A 15452-nucleotide genomic window follows, 5' to 3' on the forward strand; every position below is an offset into this window, starting at 1 on the left:
ATATATATATATATATATTATATATAAATTATATATTATTATATTTATAATATATATAAATCAGATAAAGTAAATCATATATAAATCAGCGAATTGTAACTACATATGTGTTGCAAACATGATTTATGAAACAATGACAATTTAACACATTGGCATTTATTATAAAGTATTTATCATTAAAATTATCCATTTATTTATTTTATATTAATTTCTTAATAAATAAATTTCGATCTATTATTTCTTATTATCCTTGCTACGTATATACAAAAGGATTTATTTATTCTTAACTAATACTTTCTACATAAGATAAATTTAGCATTTTCTAACATTTACATTTTTTATAATAAGAGATAATAATAGAATAAAAAATTCTATGTATATACTTCGAAATCAGACAAAAAAACTGCAAATTTTAAGAAACAATAGACAACTTTTTACATATAAAGTTATTTGAAATCATTAGCTACGAATAATGCAATCACTCTCATTTTTTACGCCCTTGTACGTTTAGACATTATTAGCATATTGCAAGCTATATACGCTTAATTAACATTTTAAAATGCAGAAATATAATAATAACCATATATATTCACATCAACATCATTATTTACGTGTGTTTGTAAAACAAATAATATATTGTTAAATTAAATTTTTGACAAATCAAAGTAGACATTTTTTTTGCATCGTGTTAAATGTATAAAAATAGAAAATATGTTTGCATAAAGCATAACTTTCGAGTGAGCTAAAATATAATTTTTGTCAATATTTATTTTACCAACTAATCGGAAAATGCGATTGCAAATAATATGTGTGTGCCCCCCTTTATTGGATCTACAGACTTTCTTCCTCAAGTGATGGCGAGGTCAACAGAATTACCGCTTGAAATGGAAACGGTAAAAGCCAGCTACTCTGGCATCTTCTGGCGCAAAGGGGTTAATAGATTGGTGGCTTTCTACGTCTTTAGGGAAGGAAAGTCTATTAGTAGACGCTCGGCTTGCAATGTGTTAATTACGCTCCTCACGAAGTACCCTGGTCACTCTGGCCTGATCAGCCAAGTATTCCGGACTCCACGTAAAAATGACTCTTCTCTCTAGGCTTTGCTTTACGCAAATTTCATGTACAACAGGAAGAGATCTTTCACGGAGAGCAGTGATTCCTACGCAGTGTCATTCTTTTATCGATCTTCCTTCGTTGTAACGTTCACCGCGATTAGACGTCTCGTGTCTGGCAAATGCTTTCTATATTGCGTTAATTTTCTTCGCGTTAATAGTCCCTAGGTGCACAACGATGGCCTACGTGGATAAACCACCGGCCAGTATCACAGTCATGGCAGTTATCCCGAAATTCGTAAATAAATGACGATGAAACGACGATGAGGCCGTGGCCGATTGAAAATCGATCTGTTCATCGCTAATATCGTCGCCCTTCAGCATCGGCTCGTCTTTCATACCGATGGTTTTTTTCTCGTGGCCGTGATCGATCTTCCATGATTTCTTCGACTCCCGCCTCGAGCCTGGTCTGCGCGTCGTTGGCGGCTTATCGATCCCTGAAAATATGGCGATACAATAAATTCAATGATCAGAGTTAGTGTAACTAAGTAACGTATCAGGTGTGCTTTTAATGGGAAGTGGGATATTTTGAGGCATGCTTCTAGTACAGATCCTTTTGCGGTTTAAAATATTTGGAAGACTAATGTGTATCTCGCTATACCTTCTATACTTCTATATAGATCCTTCAGAAAGTTACTTTTTCTCTTGTTAAGTTTTTGAATAGTTAGTATTTTCTTAACCGCTTCTTTCTCATAATATTCTAGTTTTTAATGTTTCTAAGCATCGTTTTTAAAATTAACTATAAAGAATATAATATCATTAATTAATGTACTCTTTTTTTAAGAATTTCTTTATTTATATAATCAATAATATAATAATAATAATAATTTATATAATCTAGAAACTGTTATTCTCTAAAAAAGCAAATTTAAATAACAAATTCTTCAGTTAGAGCGAATGAAATTAAATACGTGAGTTTAAATATGTGCAATCCATTACGATGAAATAGAAGCGGCGCGATTTCAAAGTTTATTATAGAAGCTAAAAGCTACGTGTTTCTGTATTAATTTATAAGCCATGCTTATCGTTGTTTACCTAGCATAGGTTTCATCAATCAGTTTCAATATAAAATCATTTGCGACGGATATCTGTCGAAGTAAACAGACCTTCCATATCAAATAGAAATATTTGTGAGATGGGTAACACATATGATAATAATTTTCGCAATCATGCGATATACATATTTATATATTTGCAACGTTGTCATAATCTATCGATACTCATCTTTGGTTCGCAGTCTCAATTGTTAGCGATTTTCACCTCCAGTACGTTATGCGGCTTACGCGTTGTCATCGTGCGGATTAATTAGAAAAAGTCTACTTTCGGTCTCGTGCGGGAATGTCGATGCACGCACGAGAGAATTAATATCGCTTCCGAACTCTTGACATTTCGACGGAGTGTGCAAGTGACAAGAGCTCTCCGGGTTTTGCGGGAACACCACCGTACGGAGCGACATTCCAATACGTCAAACCGGGGAGCATCGCGCGGAAAGTCCGACCGCCTGGCCGATTATTTTTCCGGTTATTACTCGCGGACAGGCTTTACCGATATCTCGATTCGCCATTTACGCCCGTTCGTTTCAAACGCGGTTCGACGTAAAGCGGCTTTCTGCTGCGTTGTATACCACGGTGGACGGTTCAATTTCTATTCGGATCGATCAGACCGATCTTTAGGCGCCAACGTTTATCAATGATCCAGCAATTAGTTAATGTATTTTCTATTCGTTATCGTTGATTTTTATCGACATCATGAAACGTAAAGGCAAATGTAATTCAATTTTTGATGGTAGCGGACATAGATTCGCGTAAGCTAATTGATCAAGAAGTAAAATTGAGAAATACGTGTTCATTTGTTAATTCTGTTTCTGCTGTGATATTGTCGAACAATTTTTGTGAGAAAAGAAGTATACGTATATAGCGTATTTTCAAATGTACTTAATTACTTATACTTCTCTATACTTATACTTCTCTATGTTTTATCCTTTAAAGCCAGCTCTCTTTTGCATATTTCAGATTGAAAGTTACCTTCGCAAACAGATGTGAGCCAAACATTGTTGAAATAGTAATCAACTTTCGTTCGATGTGCAGAAGCTTATACAACGTTGATTTCAATTCGCAAGCGACAATTGTGTTTGCACTTCTGCAAGGTCAATGCGTTTATGTTTACTCGTAGTAGCTGTTTGCAAATCTCGGAAAGCGTACGCTGCGCGCAGCAGTATTCGGAAGTACAGATGCGGAATGTATGCACTCTCGGCGATCCTGACAGGTTCGGTTGTAACAGCGCAATTTAATAAATACATTAATTAATTCCCTCGGACACTACGCGTTCCGGAATTGAATACCGGAATTGTGGTCGGACCTGCGTTACTGCGCCGTTACCGAAAAGCCGTTGCAACAGCTGTTCGTCTCGAATACCTTAAATGACGAATTTACATTTATTAGCGTGCCGTTATATCATCGTCTTTGATGCTCGCTGTGTCTGCGGTAATGAATATTGCGACTGCGGTTTAAGATGCTCAGAGCTCTTCCACCTCACTGCAATTAGCCAGTAATGTGTTCCGCCTCTATGTAAGACCTGGAATTCTGTTCACTTCACTACCGGTGATGCCCTGCCATTTCACGATAACGCGCTTTATTGCGTCTGAAGGTGAGCAATGATCAACCGTGGGGCTAAAATAATTCAACTTGTCTTCTTTCCATTTATCTTTTCATCCGTCTTTCGCAAAGAATTACGAATAACGCGGAGAATTATGGATATACCTTAGAAATTTCGCATCATTAGCCTCGAAGAGATGCTGAGGGAGAAGGGTCGCAATTACCTTATTCGTACAATTCTAATCATAAAAATTGAGAGAAATCTAATAATTCCGCGCATGCGTATAAATGTATCTGTATTATCTGTACGTTATTCAAATAACTTGTCAAATACACAACTTGACGCAATTAATTTCAACACTAACATATTTAAGTCGAATGATGACAGAATTACATTGCTTATTGCTAATAATTTCTTGGAGTTACTTTATCGTATTGAATCAGATTTACCAGGCCAATTGCGATTTAATTCTTTCTCAAAGAGCATCCGCTTGCTTCTGTCGGCAAGCGAAGCAAAAGTGACCTAACGACCATGGCTACCACGGCGCGTTTATCGGTCACATCTATACGGGCGCGCGCGCGCGCGCGCACGCTCCCTCATCCGGCGATATAATGCAATTTGAATATAGGCCATCATGCACAGACTTTGCATGCCATGCGTGCACGTCATTGTGCAGACTCGGAACGAGCGACGCGATGTGGCGCGACTCGGGCACACAAATTCCCTCGCAGCCTTAGCTGCTCTTAAAGCATCCCCCTCGCGATTCAGCCCCTTTTCGCACAAACCACGCCGCGTCCGTCGATAATTCGTCCTTTCTCACCTCCCTGCTCTCCTCCCCCTCCCCCCGTAGTCAAGCTCGGGTAAGATACCCATCGAAGTTAACCGACTTCGGCGAAGCATGTAATTCACGGGCCGCCTGCCCGCTTCCCAGTAATTATTGCTAATATTGTTAAACGTGTGCGCGACGTCGCGCTGCACCCCGGCACCGAAAAAAGCTCCCGATAATAGCGACAGGGCGGCACGCTAGTTGACCGACATTTCAATGGGACGCGAGTCCGCTGAATTAAACTGCTGGGCTAATTATTGGAGAAGTGATTCGCGAGAATGGAAATTTGTGATGGTCTGTACTGGCGTGCGGGCGTGTCCCCGGGCTTTCCACGTCGACGGTTCGACCGCAGGCATTTTATTTGCAATTGTCGGTAATTAAGTGCCTCGCGCTCCCTACTCTCCGGCTCTCCCGTTTCTCCCCCTTTCCGTTATCCAATCAACATTGAACGGCGATTTTTGTTAAAAAGTCATCGTTTTCTTCCTCTCCCTTTGAACGCTTCCGTCGCTTTCCTCGCTCTGCCCCCGTTCCCTTTTCCTCACCTCTCAATACGACACTCTAATTGGAGAGACGATCAATTAACATCAGTGAGATCGAACGGAACGGACGGGTCGTGCTTTACGCATTTGGCGTGCTTGCCACTTGAATCTCGCGCGTGAGATCCAATGAAATATAATGACGGCGAGCGGAATGGACGCGTGACGTAGTGACGCGAAGATGAAATGACATGACGTGACGCGACGCGATGCGATGCGACGCGACACTACAACTCGATTCCCTTATCCCACATGCGGCTCGATTCGCAGCGACGGTACCTCCTAGGAACTCCCCTTATGAAGTGTCACTTTTAGTTTGCTCTTCTTCTTCTTTTTCTTGTACGCGAAGAAATGGCGAAGCTAGTAACGTTCGTTAGCTAACGAGCGGCAGCGCACGTCTTGCGAGATCGCCGCTCTTTCGCTCCCATCAACGCAACGAGGGTGAATGGGTGGAACAAGGGTAAACAAGTACGGAGCCGGTTATCCGGAGCTTCCAAAGTTCATATGCATAGAACGATGATGGAGATCAAGCGCCGTGCGGAACGAGGCGCGCGGGGGTGCATTGGTACACTGAGATTGGGGCAATTACGTCGAGAAGGCAATATCGATCGGCGATAAACCGATAAGTTATCCGTTTAAGAATCGCGTCCGCCGCCGGTTTAATTCCGGGACGGGAGATGTTTCGTTGCCCCCGAAATAACCGGCGTTGCCGGGATACAGGCGGGAATTTTTTTTATTCATTTTTCGCCCCGTACGCCATTACGCCACAATGAGTTTTAATCCATGAAACATGTTTAACTACAAAATCCGTTTTCACGAAACATACGTATGCTTGACTATGAAATCCATATCGTATTTTCCAATAATGAGCGAAACTAAATTTAAATCCCTTATGTACATACAACTGATGCGATTAGAAAGAATAAAAAAAAATATAACGATAATAATAGGAACACAGGGTTTGCGTAGTCTATTAAAGCGTAATACATACTCATTATTTCCTACTGTTTATATGTAAAATATAGAGCACGCGAATAGCTAATCCTTTTTCCGCGCATGATACGCGCAATGCAGGAAAAACAGGAAGCAGAGGGGAAGGAAGGAGAGCGCGTGGGCAACATTTACAAAATAAAATTTAATTATCAGTAAATTATCTGTATCACGTAATTACGTCAGGTAATCACTACAGCATGAATATTAAAACACACATATACAGATGATACGCGCAATAATATACATATTATGAAAATTAAACGAGATATTTAGTGCAGACAGCTTTTTATGCGAAAACGTAGCGTGCAACGTGAATAAAGGAATTGGGAATCGGCTTGAAATAACAAATAATTGAGCGTTCTTTATAAGAACGTAAGCAGTATGGTGAATAGAACGGAAGTACAACGTTACGTACAACTTATACAGATTAATGAGTTCGTAAATGCTACTCACTGTAAAGTTTTATCTTCCCGTCGGTCTCTCCGAGGGAGTTTGTCGCCACGCATCGAAAGGATCCGAAATCCTGCGCGCGTACGGATTTTATGACGAGCTTCATAAGCATTTCGTATAATCCTTTCGGAATTGTTTCGACCTTATAGTTCTCGTCTGAAAAGTGTTGAAAATATCGGTATAGAGATTACGTGCGGTAAATACGCTGATGCGCATACATCGGACTCGCAAAACGCTAATTTCCGTAGAGATTTACGCGATCAATCATAGCGCGCAAATAACATTATATATATAGTTCATAAAGAAACAAACCCGTTATAATCAAATGCGCGGGCAACAACAAAATTAACATCAATAATTAATAAAATGAAGCTCGTGATGCACGCGCATAGATGAAAAATACACTTGTTCGTCCTAATCGAAGTCAATGATTCAGAAGGCTGTTAACGGGGAAACGCATGACGCACAAAATCGGCTTTTTTCGCGTTGATGCAATTGTACTTGTCCCTCGTTAAAAAGCTAAATTCGTTTCATTGCCGCGGAATGGAGGAGCACTAACTAGACAGGCTCCCATGGCAGCGCGGAATAACAGAAAATTCCGGATCGATGCATGCAGCAGTAAACTTCGTATTTACGTTCCAAGCCGCTTAAACATTATGGAACCGTGCAAAGTACGCGTGGAACGGACCCGTGTTATTCGTGCAAATGTCGTTTTCGTTCTGGCGCGTGGAAGACGACGTGAATGTCGATTTTCATGTTATTAGTTCCAGGCTACGACACTGTCGATGCGAAAACGTTATTTCAGAGGATAGTTGCCCATATCGGTATATGTCGCGTTATCCGAAACAATAAAAAAAATCCCTTTTTGCCCTTTTGTAAGAGTTTGTCCGCTGCATTTCCCCGATTGTAAGGATTTCACGCGATTTTATAAATATGTATTAAAAAATCTGTGGGTTACGATACACTTGAAAAAGAATATTTTGTCGTAAGAATATTTGGAATATTGTTGAACTATTTCTGGTACTAAAAGCGGATGTGTAATAAACTTTGTACAAGCAAAATTAATAGAATAAAATTAAAAAATAAATTTAATTTGTTACTGACTGGATATGGTATTGACATTTTAATTAAGAATCAGACATTTGCTAAATTTGCTGTGAATTTCTAATATTATTAATTTATTTGTTACAATAATAAATTTGTTGTCATTTTGACTAACCTGCTTTCTCGAATTTTACATTTATTATTTGCACTTAATGTTTTCCTTTCTCTGATAGTTATTGTATTATTGATATTATTCTATTGAAGCATAAAAAATAGTATCTTAATAATAGATAAGATTATATTTATATCAACATGTATACGCGTATAAAATAAAGAATGCTCATCGTTATAACGATTCTCATAAAATCATTATTGTTAGATAAAGAGACATTTAGTGAAAAAATGTATGTACCTAATATACACAAATGCGTGTACAAAGTAGCATTTAATTTAAAAATATTGCCTACATAAATTAACAATAACTGCCCTCTGTAATTAATCGATAAAAGTTTTTAATCTTGCTAATCTTAACCATCGATTTATGAGAAACTTTCGTCAAACCCCAATTAAGGCTAAATTGAAATCGCGATAGTAGATAAAAATCGTGATCTGCGTGAGAAGAATTTCGCGTGTTTTTAATTGATTTGCAGATCTTTCATTATAACGCTTTAAGGAAAAATTTTAGCCCGTACAGCAGGGTGCTGTCACGGATTAACGACCCGTCGCGAGATGGCACGCACACGTCTTAAGTTTTAATGCCGCCTGCCCTTGCCCTTAAACCCTTGCATATCGCAAAGGTGCATGGTAGCAATTAGAGTGAAACGACCGCGTTAGCGCGGTGTAATTAAGGCGAATTGCATTACAGCTGCTCGTGCGTGCACCTCCCGGTGTGCGCATGTAAAAAAGGAGGAAAAAAGAAGGGGAAGAAGAAGAAAAGAACTTGTAACAATTATTTCACAAATTGGAATAAAACGCGCTCTCGGTTTCATTAAAACTCTCATTTTTCCTTCTTTTCAGACAATGAGTATTATTCACGGATTCTTTAATGATAAATATTATCTTAAGAAGCAAATTCATGAGAGACGTCAATGTTTGTATGATGTCAAGAGGAAATAATGAAAACTTAATAATCTCAGAATAAAAGTAAAACATTTAAGAATTGAATTATTAATATTATATATGGTATTGTTTTAATATCCATAATAAAAATATCGATATTATTTCGTATGCTTGCATGTGTTCTATTCTACTTGCTCTGAATAAACTTATGCATAAGTTAGGTGCCTGTCATGATAACGAATTTATATTTGTGCGCTCGATAAGAGTACCGAAAATAATTTGAAATACCGGAAAATTATTTAAAATATCAAATTTCAAAATGTTCTCTTAAGATAAACTACGATTATTTATTCTTTTTCTCTGTACTATTTTTATTTTATCGTCAATGAAAATGAAAAGCTATAAGATACCATATTTGAAATACAAATAGAAATATTAGACTCACCATTGGTAATTGTTTCATTCGATGGCCTTGCCCAATAAGTGATAGGACTAGGATGGGCTTCGCTGCGGCATTCCAACGTAACAGTTTGTCCTTCGTAAGCACCCACTAGCTGATTCTCGATCCAAACCATTGGCTGAACTGTACAAGATAGTATATCTCAATAAAATATGCATTAAATGTTATTAACCTCATCACAAGAAATATCTCTTATTTTTATTTTATAAAACTTGCAAATGTCGCATTTTTTTAAATTAAATTTGTGATTGCTTTAAGATAAAAAATCATTACATGGCGCTGACTGTATAATAATTTTATAACTCTGCAAACAGTTGTGTTTAATTAGATGAAGTTTAGCAATATGCTATTGTAGAAATACTTGACGCTGAAAACTATAAAAGCTATGGAGACGCAGTACAAAATTTAACGGAACATCCAATTTTACGAACTCATCACAAGGTCTCGTCACAGCATCTGACGTTTGACGCGAAAGTCTTACTAAAGCTCCGGCACTCATTTTTAAAACATGTTTCCCTCGAAATAGGGCTCTCTTATTTTTTTAATCAATCCAGAAACGTCACTTGTCCTCGTAGTAAGCGACTTGTTATATAGCGTAGCAAAATTACGTAGCCAACGGCGGGAAAGATTTAACTCCGTTTTCAGAGGAACAATGGCCCTCGGGATCAGCTATTCACCATGCCTACCCCGAGAGGCGTCATTACGCGAGATCGCTCACACCACTCGCGCGAGTACGACAATTTAAATTATATTTCGCGACAAGCGCATAAGAAAGGATTTCTACTACCAGGACAGGGCAGAACTGCATAAAATATCATTCGCATGCATTTCCGCAATTATGTATGCGTGAAAAGCAAAGGAACGCGAACAGAACGGAGTCAGAGTTTCGATTGAATTAAAATTTTTGAATAGAAATTCTAATAGAATTACATCTTGCACGCGTTACATCGTATTGTATTTTCAATCTGAAAGATTAATTTACGATGATTGTGAATTTCGAATAATCCACGATTTTTCCAGAGAGATTAAATAATTTCGCGTAACATTTTTTTCTCGCCTTGTAAAACGGAAACATGCATTTAATTATATTTTTCTCAATCGCAACGGAAAAGCCATTTATGCAACGTTTTACGTATTTCATTACGTTTCGCGTTACCGCTTGGCTGGAAGTGTTCCTTAACGTTGGCCATAAAATAGAATCCGAGAGATCACGCGGCGAAATTACGTACAATGTACAGTGAGGAGGATCCGCTTGCTGACTGTTGGTGGCACTCCGTTGGACGCTATACAGAGATACGGTCCCATATGGAGACGCGTGATTCGCGTTATTTCCAGCTCCGGGCCCACGATACTCCTCGCTGCAACAGTTTACATATGTAGATGCAGGCATACAAATTCATGTGGACGTGGATTACGACGCATTATTACGTACGCCTCCGCTCATCGTTCAGCGAAACGCGCCTATGACACGATCTGACCAATTGCACACGTTAATGCCGCGCCGTTAATTTTTAAGCACCCCGAATTACACGAGCACACTTTTGTAATTATAAATCACAAATTCAATCATTCCAGTTTATGGACGATATTATATCTTTCATGATAAAGATAATAATCTGAATTGTTTAATACTACGATATTTATGAAAATATCGTAATATAATAATAATAATAATAATAATAATAATAAATGCAACTTTGTCATATGAAATGCGCATCCAATCTTTGCTAATTCTTGCAAACTTAATAACTTTATGTAATTTGTGCTTTCTTCTTATTTTCCTCACGTATCGTCTCGTAATGTACACGTTGCGTGTACCGCGTAGTGCAACCAACAAGCGTATGCACGATAATTAAGTAGCAAGCAAGTGGTAACGTGAAACATATTTAAACTTGTGTTCTGGTATTTTGCGAAATGTACAAACGCGTAAATTATAATACAGATAGCACAAACTGAGTACACATCCTCTGCTGTGCGTGAAAAAGCAATTAAAAGATTTCCCAATACACATGCGTATTAACAAACAAAAAGAAATGGAACGTTGATTCATTACTATGACATAATTTCGTTAGACTGCACATTGTATTAAATGGAACGTAACATAAATATTAATACGCAAAAGTGGACAAAGTAGCACTCATTACGTCAGCTGTAATTTCATATGTTGTAAATTAATATTTGCTCTCTGATATTTTCCAATAATTTCTGTTTCGCATGTTGCAATACGGTCGACTAGCTTAATATTGCGAAACAATTGATTTCAAGTTTAATTAAAATGTGTATTTCCTTAATTTCGATATTATATAATTAATCGTGCTAATCGATTTGTACATTGAAATTACAATTAGTTCCGCGTCGCGAGTGTGCAATGAAGTTAAATTGACAATCTAGCACATTCATTTCGAGATTGATTATCATATAATTTACATAGTTCCTTTACAGATCAACGGCCTACCGTTGTGCGTATATCGTACTATTATCAGAATAATGGTTTCATAGTTTGCACAATATGAGAGTTAACAACTTATTGAATAATGTATTGAAATAATACACACGTACGTAATGAAACATTCTGTTTTAATGACACCTTTTGCAAACTTCATAAGTAATTCAAAGTACAAGTATGCGTATGCAACACGAAGCTCTGTCATATGCAACAATTAAGAATTTTTTTTAAAGAATAAGAAATAGTCCAACAATATTATTACATATTATCTTTAATTACTTAACAATAAGATTTCTAAGATACTTATAAAACATAAAATATTAAATATAAAATATTATGCGTTTAGAATATGCTTATCAACGATTTCTCAATGATTTTATAAGAATTTTAAAAGATTCTGTAATGATTTTATAATCAGTTAACGCGAAACACTTGTACGTAACAACATCTACACATTTCGACGACAGCTTAAAAGGCATTTTAATTGATATACCTGTTGATGCTTTCGAAGTAAATTCGTAATTCAAACTTTTTACGGTCTGCAAAAAGCAAAATCTCTTGGTATGAATTATCATACAGGAATAAAAGAACCCCGGCTGCACTATTATCGGAAGTCAAACGGAGTGCGCAAATCTCGATTGCGAAAAATCGTAAGAGCGATAGCGCGCTGTGCTGAATACTCCATTTCCCGGCACTTACCGTCTAATGGAATCGCGACCGAATCTTTCCGCAAGACCAACGCGAGACGAGGGGTCGAATAGGGAGACAGCGAGATGCGACAAAATACTTAAAGTGATTCCCTAAAATCGGCTCCGAAAGTTTCGTCCGGTGAATAAATCATCGGAAGTCGGTTCACAATCGATATTTTACCACATCGAGATGTGCTCTCATTTCTACACATTTCTGACCCTCGTCACGATCTCACACGAAGAGAAATATATTACGAAACGAAAATATATTACGCGTGTGTTACATACGTCAGCTTCGCCGGTCTTTCCAAAGCACTGACTTCAGTACGGATTATAGACGAAACAGAAAGGGAAAGGGAGATTGGGAGGAGGAGAGAAGAAGCCCGTATAAGAGGAAGAGACTAAAGCGGTACTTTAGCTATCTGTCTGATGTACAATCGAGAATGTCCCCGACACTTGCTTGCGCAATTAGTCAGCAAAAGATCTAAACAATCCTGATGCGGGTGGCGCGTAAAACAGGAATGCCGTTGAATGAAGCCGACAGTCGAAAGCATGTGAGTGATTGGATTGTGAGAACAGCGAATCTTATATAAGACATGATTTCGGAGAACAAACACATATTAATTAAATCGCGGGATATTACTAATCTTTTGCTCTTCAATCTTATATAAAATTAAATAACTGATTGTGAAACTTTTTGAACGTTTATATACATACCAAATATACATATATCTACAAAAAACCCATTTAATATATATAAATTAAAATAAATATTAAAAAATGCACATATAAGCGTATACTCGTATTCTGAAAAATTAGAAATAAAATCTAATTATACAAATTACATCTTTGTAGTAATAGTTTCTTCAAATATTAGTAATCAAACTGTATTTTTAACGAAAAATTATCATGTATTAATGAAAATGATTCTCGTTAAAATATCGTGAACATTTGTATAACATTTCTTCTGCAACAATTAAGAAATTAAATTACATGTTGATTACTAGTTCCTGTTAGGATTTTACTCAAGACGGCAACGACAGAAATTTGTTCGGAATTGTAAACAAAATTAATTTCTCACCGAATGGGTTAAGTAAATGAGTTTATATTATAAATGCTCAGCAATTTTATTTCGATGGACATTACGCCGGCGGCACTTTGCTGATAATAACATCAGGAAAGAAACCATTTTGTGTAACGAATCGTTAAATTCTCTCGTCAATTGCAAGAGACTGTAGCAAGCGGAGAGATAGTAAGAGAAAAAGAGAGCAAAAACATGGTTACAGTTGAAAGTATTATATCATCAATGAAATAAAGGAATAAAATCAATTGAGAAACAAAAGTAACAAAAAAAATATATATATAAAAAATAAAAATATATATATATACATATATATATATGTATATACATATATACATTTATATATATTATTCAAGTAGAGATTGCAGAGTAATGTGAAATTTATTAGAGGAAATAAACTCATTTGTGCTAATGCATTATATTTATTTCGTTTGAAACAATTTTGCACTTTATGAATTATTTTAGTTATTAATTTGTTTGTATCTTTTGAGAAACAAGAAAAATTTGTTCCTTATAGTTGAATCAAATTATGTATACACTTGAAAATGTGTATTAGAATTCCAAAAAAGAAATTTACTTGACCTTTCATTCGATTATCAAACGAGTTCAATTTACAATGAACAAAAGACGCATCCGTATCGATTCAGTGCCGTCCATCAAAACTCATTCAATGATACGATCCAAGCGCACAATAAACGTCTCGCTCAATCAGCGCGAAACGAGACGACAAGCTTTCTGTCACTCTGTTTTAGAGCGAGATCGAGAAAAATCCTTGTAGCGGGTGCCGTTCTACGAGCAGCGGGTTACGTTCAATATAACGCGAAACAACGCGGGACAACGATGCCGATGGGGTTGAAAGGAGGCACGGAGGTCGGGCGAGAGAAACGCGACTTTATCTGGAGTAGCGACCGTCATTCGTTGCGCGATGAAATATACGCGACAATCGGCGCCCAACGAAGCGGCGCACTAGGGTGGTAATAGTAGCAGTAATAGCAGTAGTAGTAGTAGTAGTAGCAATACGAAGATACGTACCCTGCCAGTTCGACAAGCTGATCGTGTCGCCCGCCTCGCGACGCCACGTGACCGTCGGCTCCGGTGTTCCTGTCGCCGCGCACCGTAGCGTCACGTTGCTACCCTCCCGCACCACCATGTCCGTGCTGGTGGGATAGTCCAGGATATCCGGCGGCACTGAAACAATGACCACATTGCGACGAGAACGTCCCGGCGAGAGAGAGAGCAAGAGAGAGAGAGAGAGAATGCTTGATGCGTGGACGCGAGCACGCGCGCGTACCAACGCGCGCGGCTGGTGCGCGATGACCATTCGCGTGGACCAGATAGATGGTTATCCCGCGACGAGAGCCGATCATGCACCGCGCTACCGCCCGTCGTGCAATATCCCGCGTGCACACACCGCACAACACCGCGGGGGCACGCGCGCGGCACCGACGACGCGCATCCTGGGATTCGCGCCCCATTCGTTCGCGGATGGCGGACGCTCGTAAAACCTCGATTCGCCCCGCCGAATCTCGCGTTTTCGCTCGAATTTTCGCCGCGTCCTGGACCATGTCCGGCCCGCGTCCACCCCTCCGCTTCCGCTTTCCCATACGGGGATATCTTTTTGTTGAAGGAACATTTCTTTTTGTTCTCTCTTTTTTTCGCAATCTTTGGCGCGTGACTTTAACGGTTCGTAACCCACGTTGCTTTTGTCGTAGATCGCAGCTCGACGGGGGTGTTGTACAAGGGCGCGTGGTATTACTTAGGGCAAATCTGCTTTTTACGACACGCACATGCCGTCGAGCGTGAGAGCACAAGCTGCTGAGTAAAATTTGGTATAAGATTACCTACCAGGTAGCCATGTTAAATTGTCATCAGCTAGATTATCATATGGCAATAATTTTATATATATTATTTATAATGTAATTTGTATACGACTATGCACGCTTTAAGGCATTAAATTACAATTTTTTTTCATTTACATAAACCTGCTGTATGTTGTACACATATATTGTTTTACAAATTTTACAAAATGTAAACAAGTTACAATTTATTACTCTCTAAATTTTCTGGAGTGACTGTTCACTCTTTTGGAGTGAATCTCATTCTAGAAAATTTAGAGAGTAGTTCTATAAATTAATGCACGCGCGAATAATTACGAACAGGATCT

The 15452-nt window shown here is 38.2% G+C and overlaps 1 protein-coding gene across 1 annotated transcript in view; it reads right to left on the reverse strand.

Annotated features, from left to right (window-relative positions):
• Positions 1-1042: 1042 nt before the first annotated feature.
• Positions 1043-15452, reverse strand: part of LOC105458070 (neurotrimin-like) — an 80150-nt gene continuing 65740 nt past the window's right edge. Inside the window, exons 4-8 of the mRNA XM_011703131.1 lie at positions 14321-14476; positions 10302-10430; positions 9058-9195; positions 6513-6665; positions 1043-1546 (exon numbers count right to left, since the gene is read on the reverse strand). Of these exons, the coding sequence (XP_011701433.1) occupies positions 1293-1546; positions 6513-6665; positions 9058-9195; positions 10302-10430; positions 14321-14476 (830 nt within the window). The 3' untranslated portion in view covers positions 1043-1292. The remainder of the gene's footprint in view (positions 1547-6512; positions 6666-9057; positions 9196-10301; positions 10431-14320; positions 14477-15452) is intronic.

The sequence above is a fragment of the Wasmannia auropunctata genome, unplaced genomic scaffold (assembly GCF_000956235.1).
Source record: "Wasmannia auropunctata unplaced genomic scaffold, wasmannia.A_1.0 LD334721.1, whole genome shotgun sequence".
Classification (NCBI taxonomy): Eukaryota; Metazoa; Arthropoda; class Insecta; order Hymenoptera; family Formicidae; genus Wasmannia; species Wasmannia auropunctata.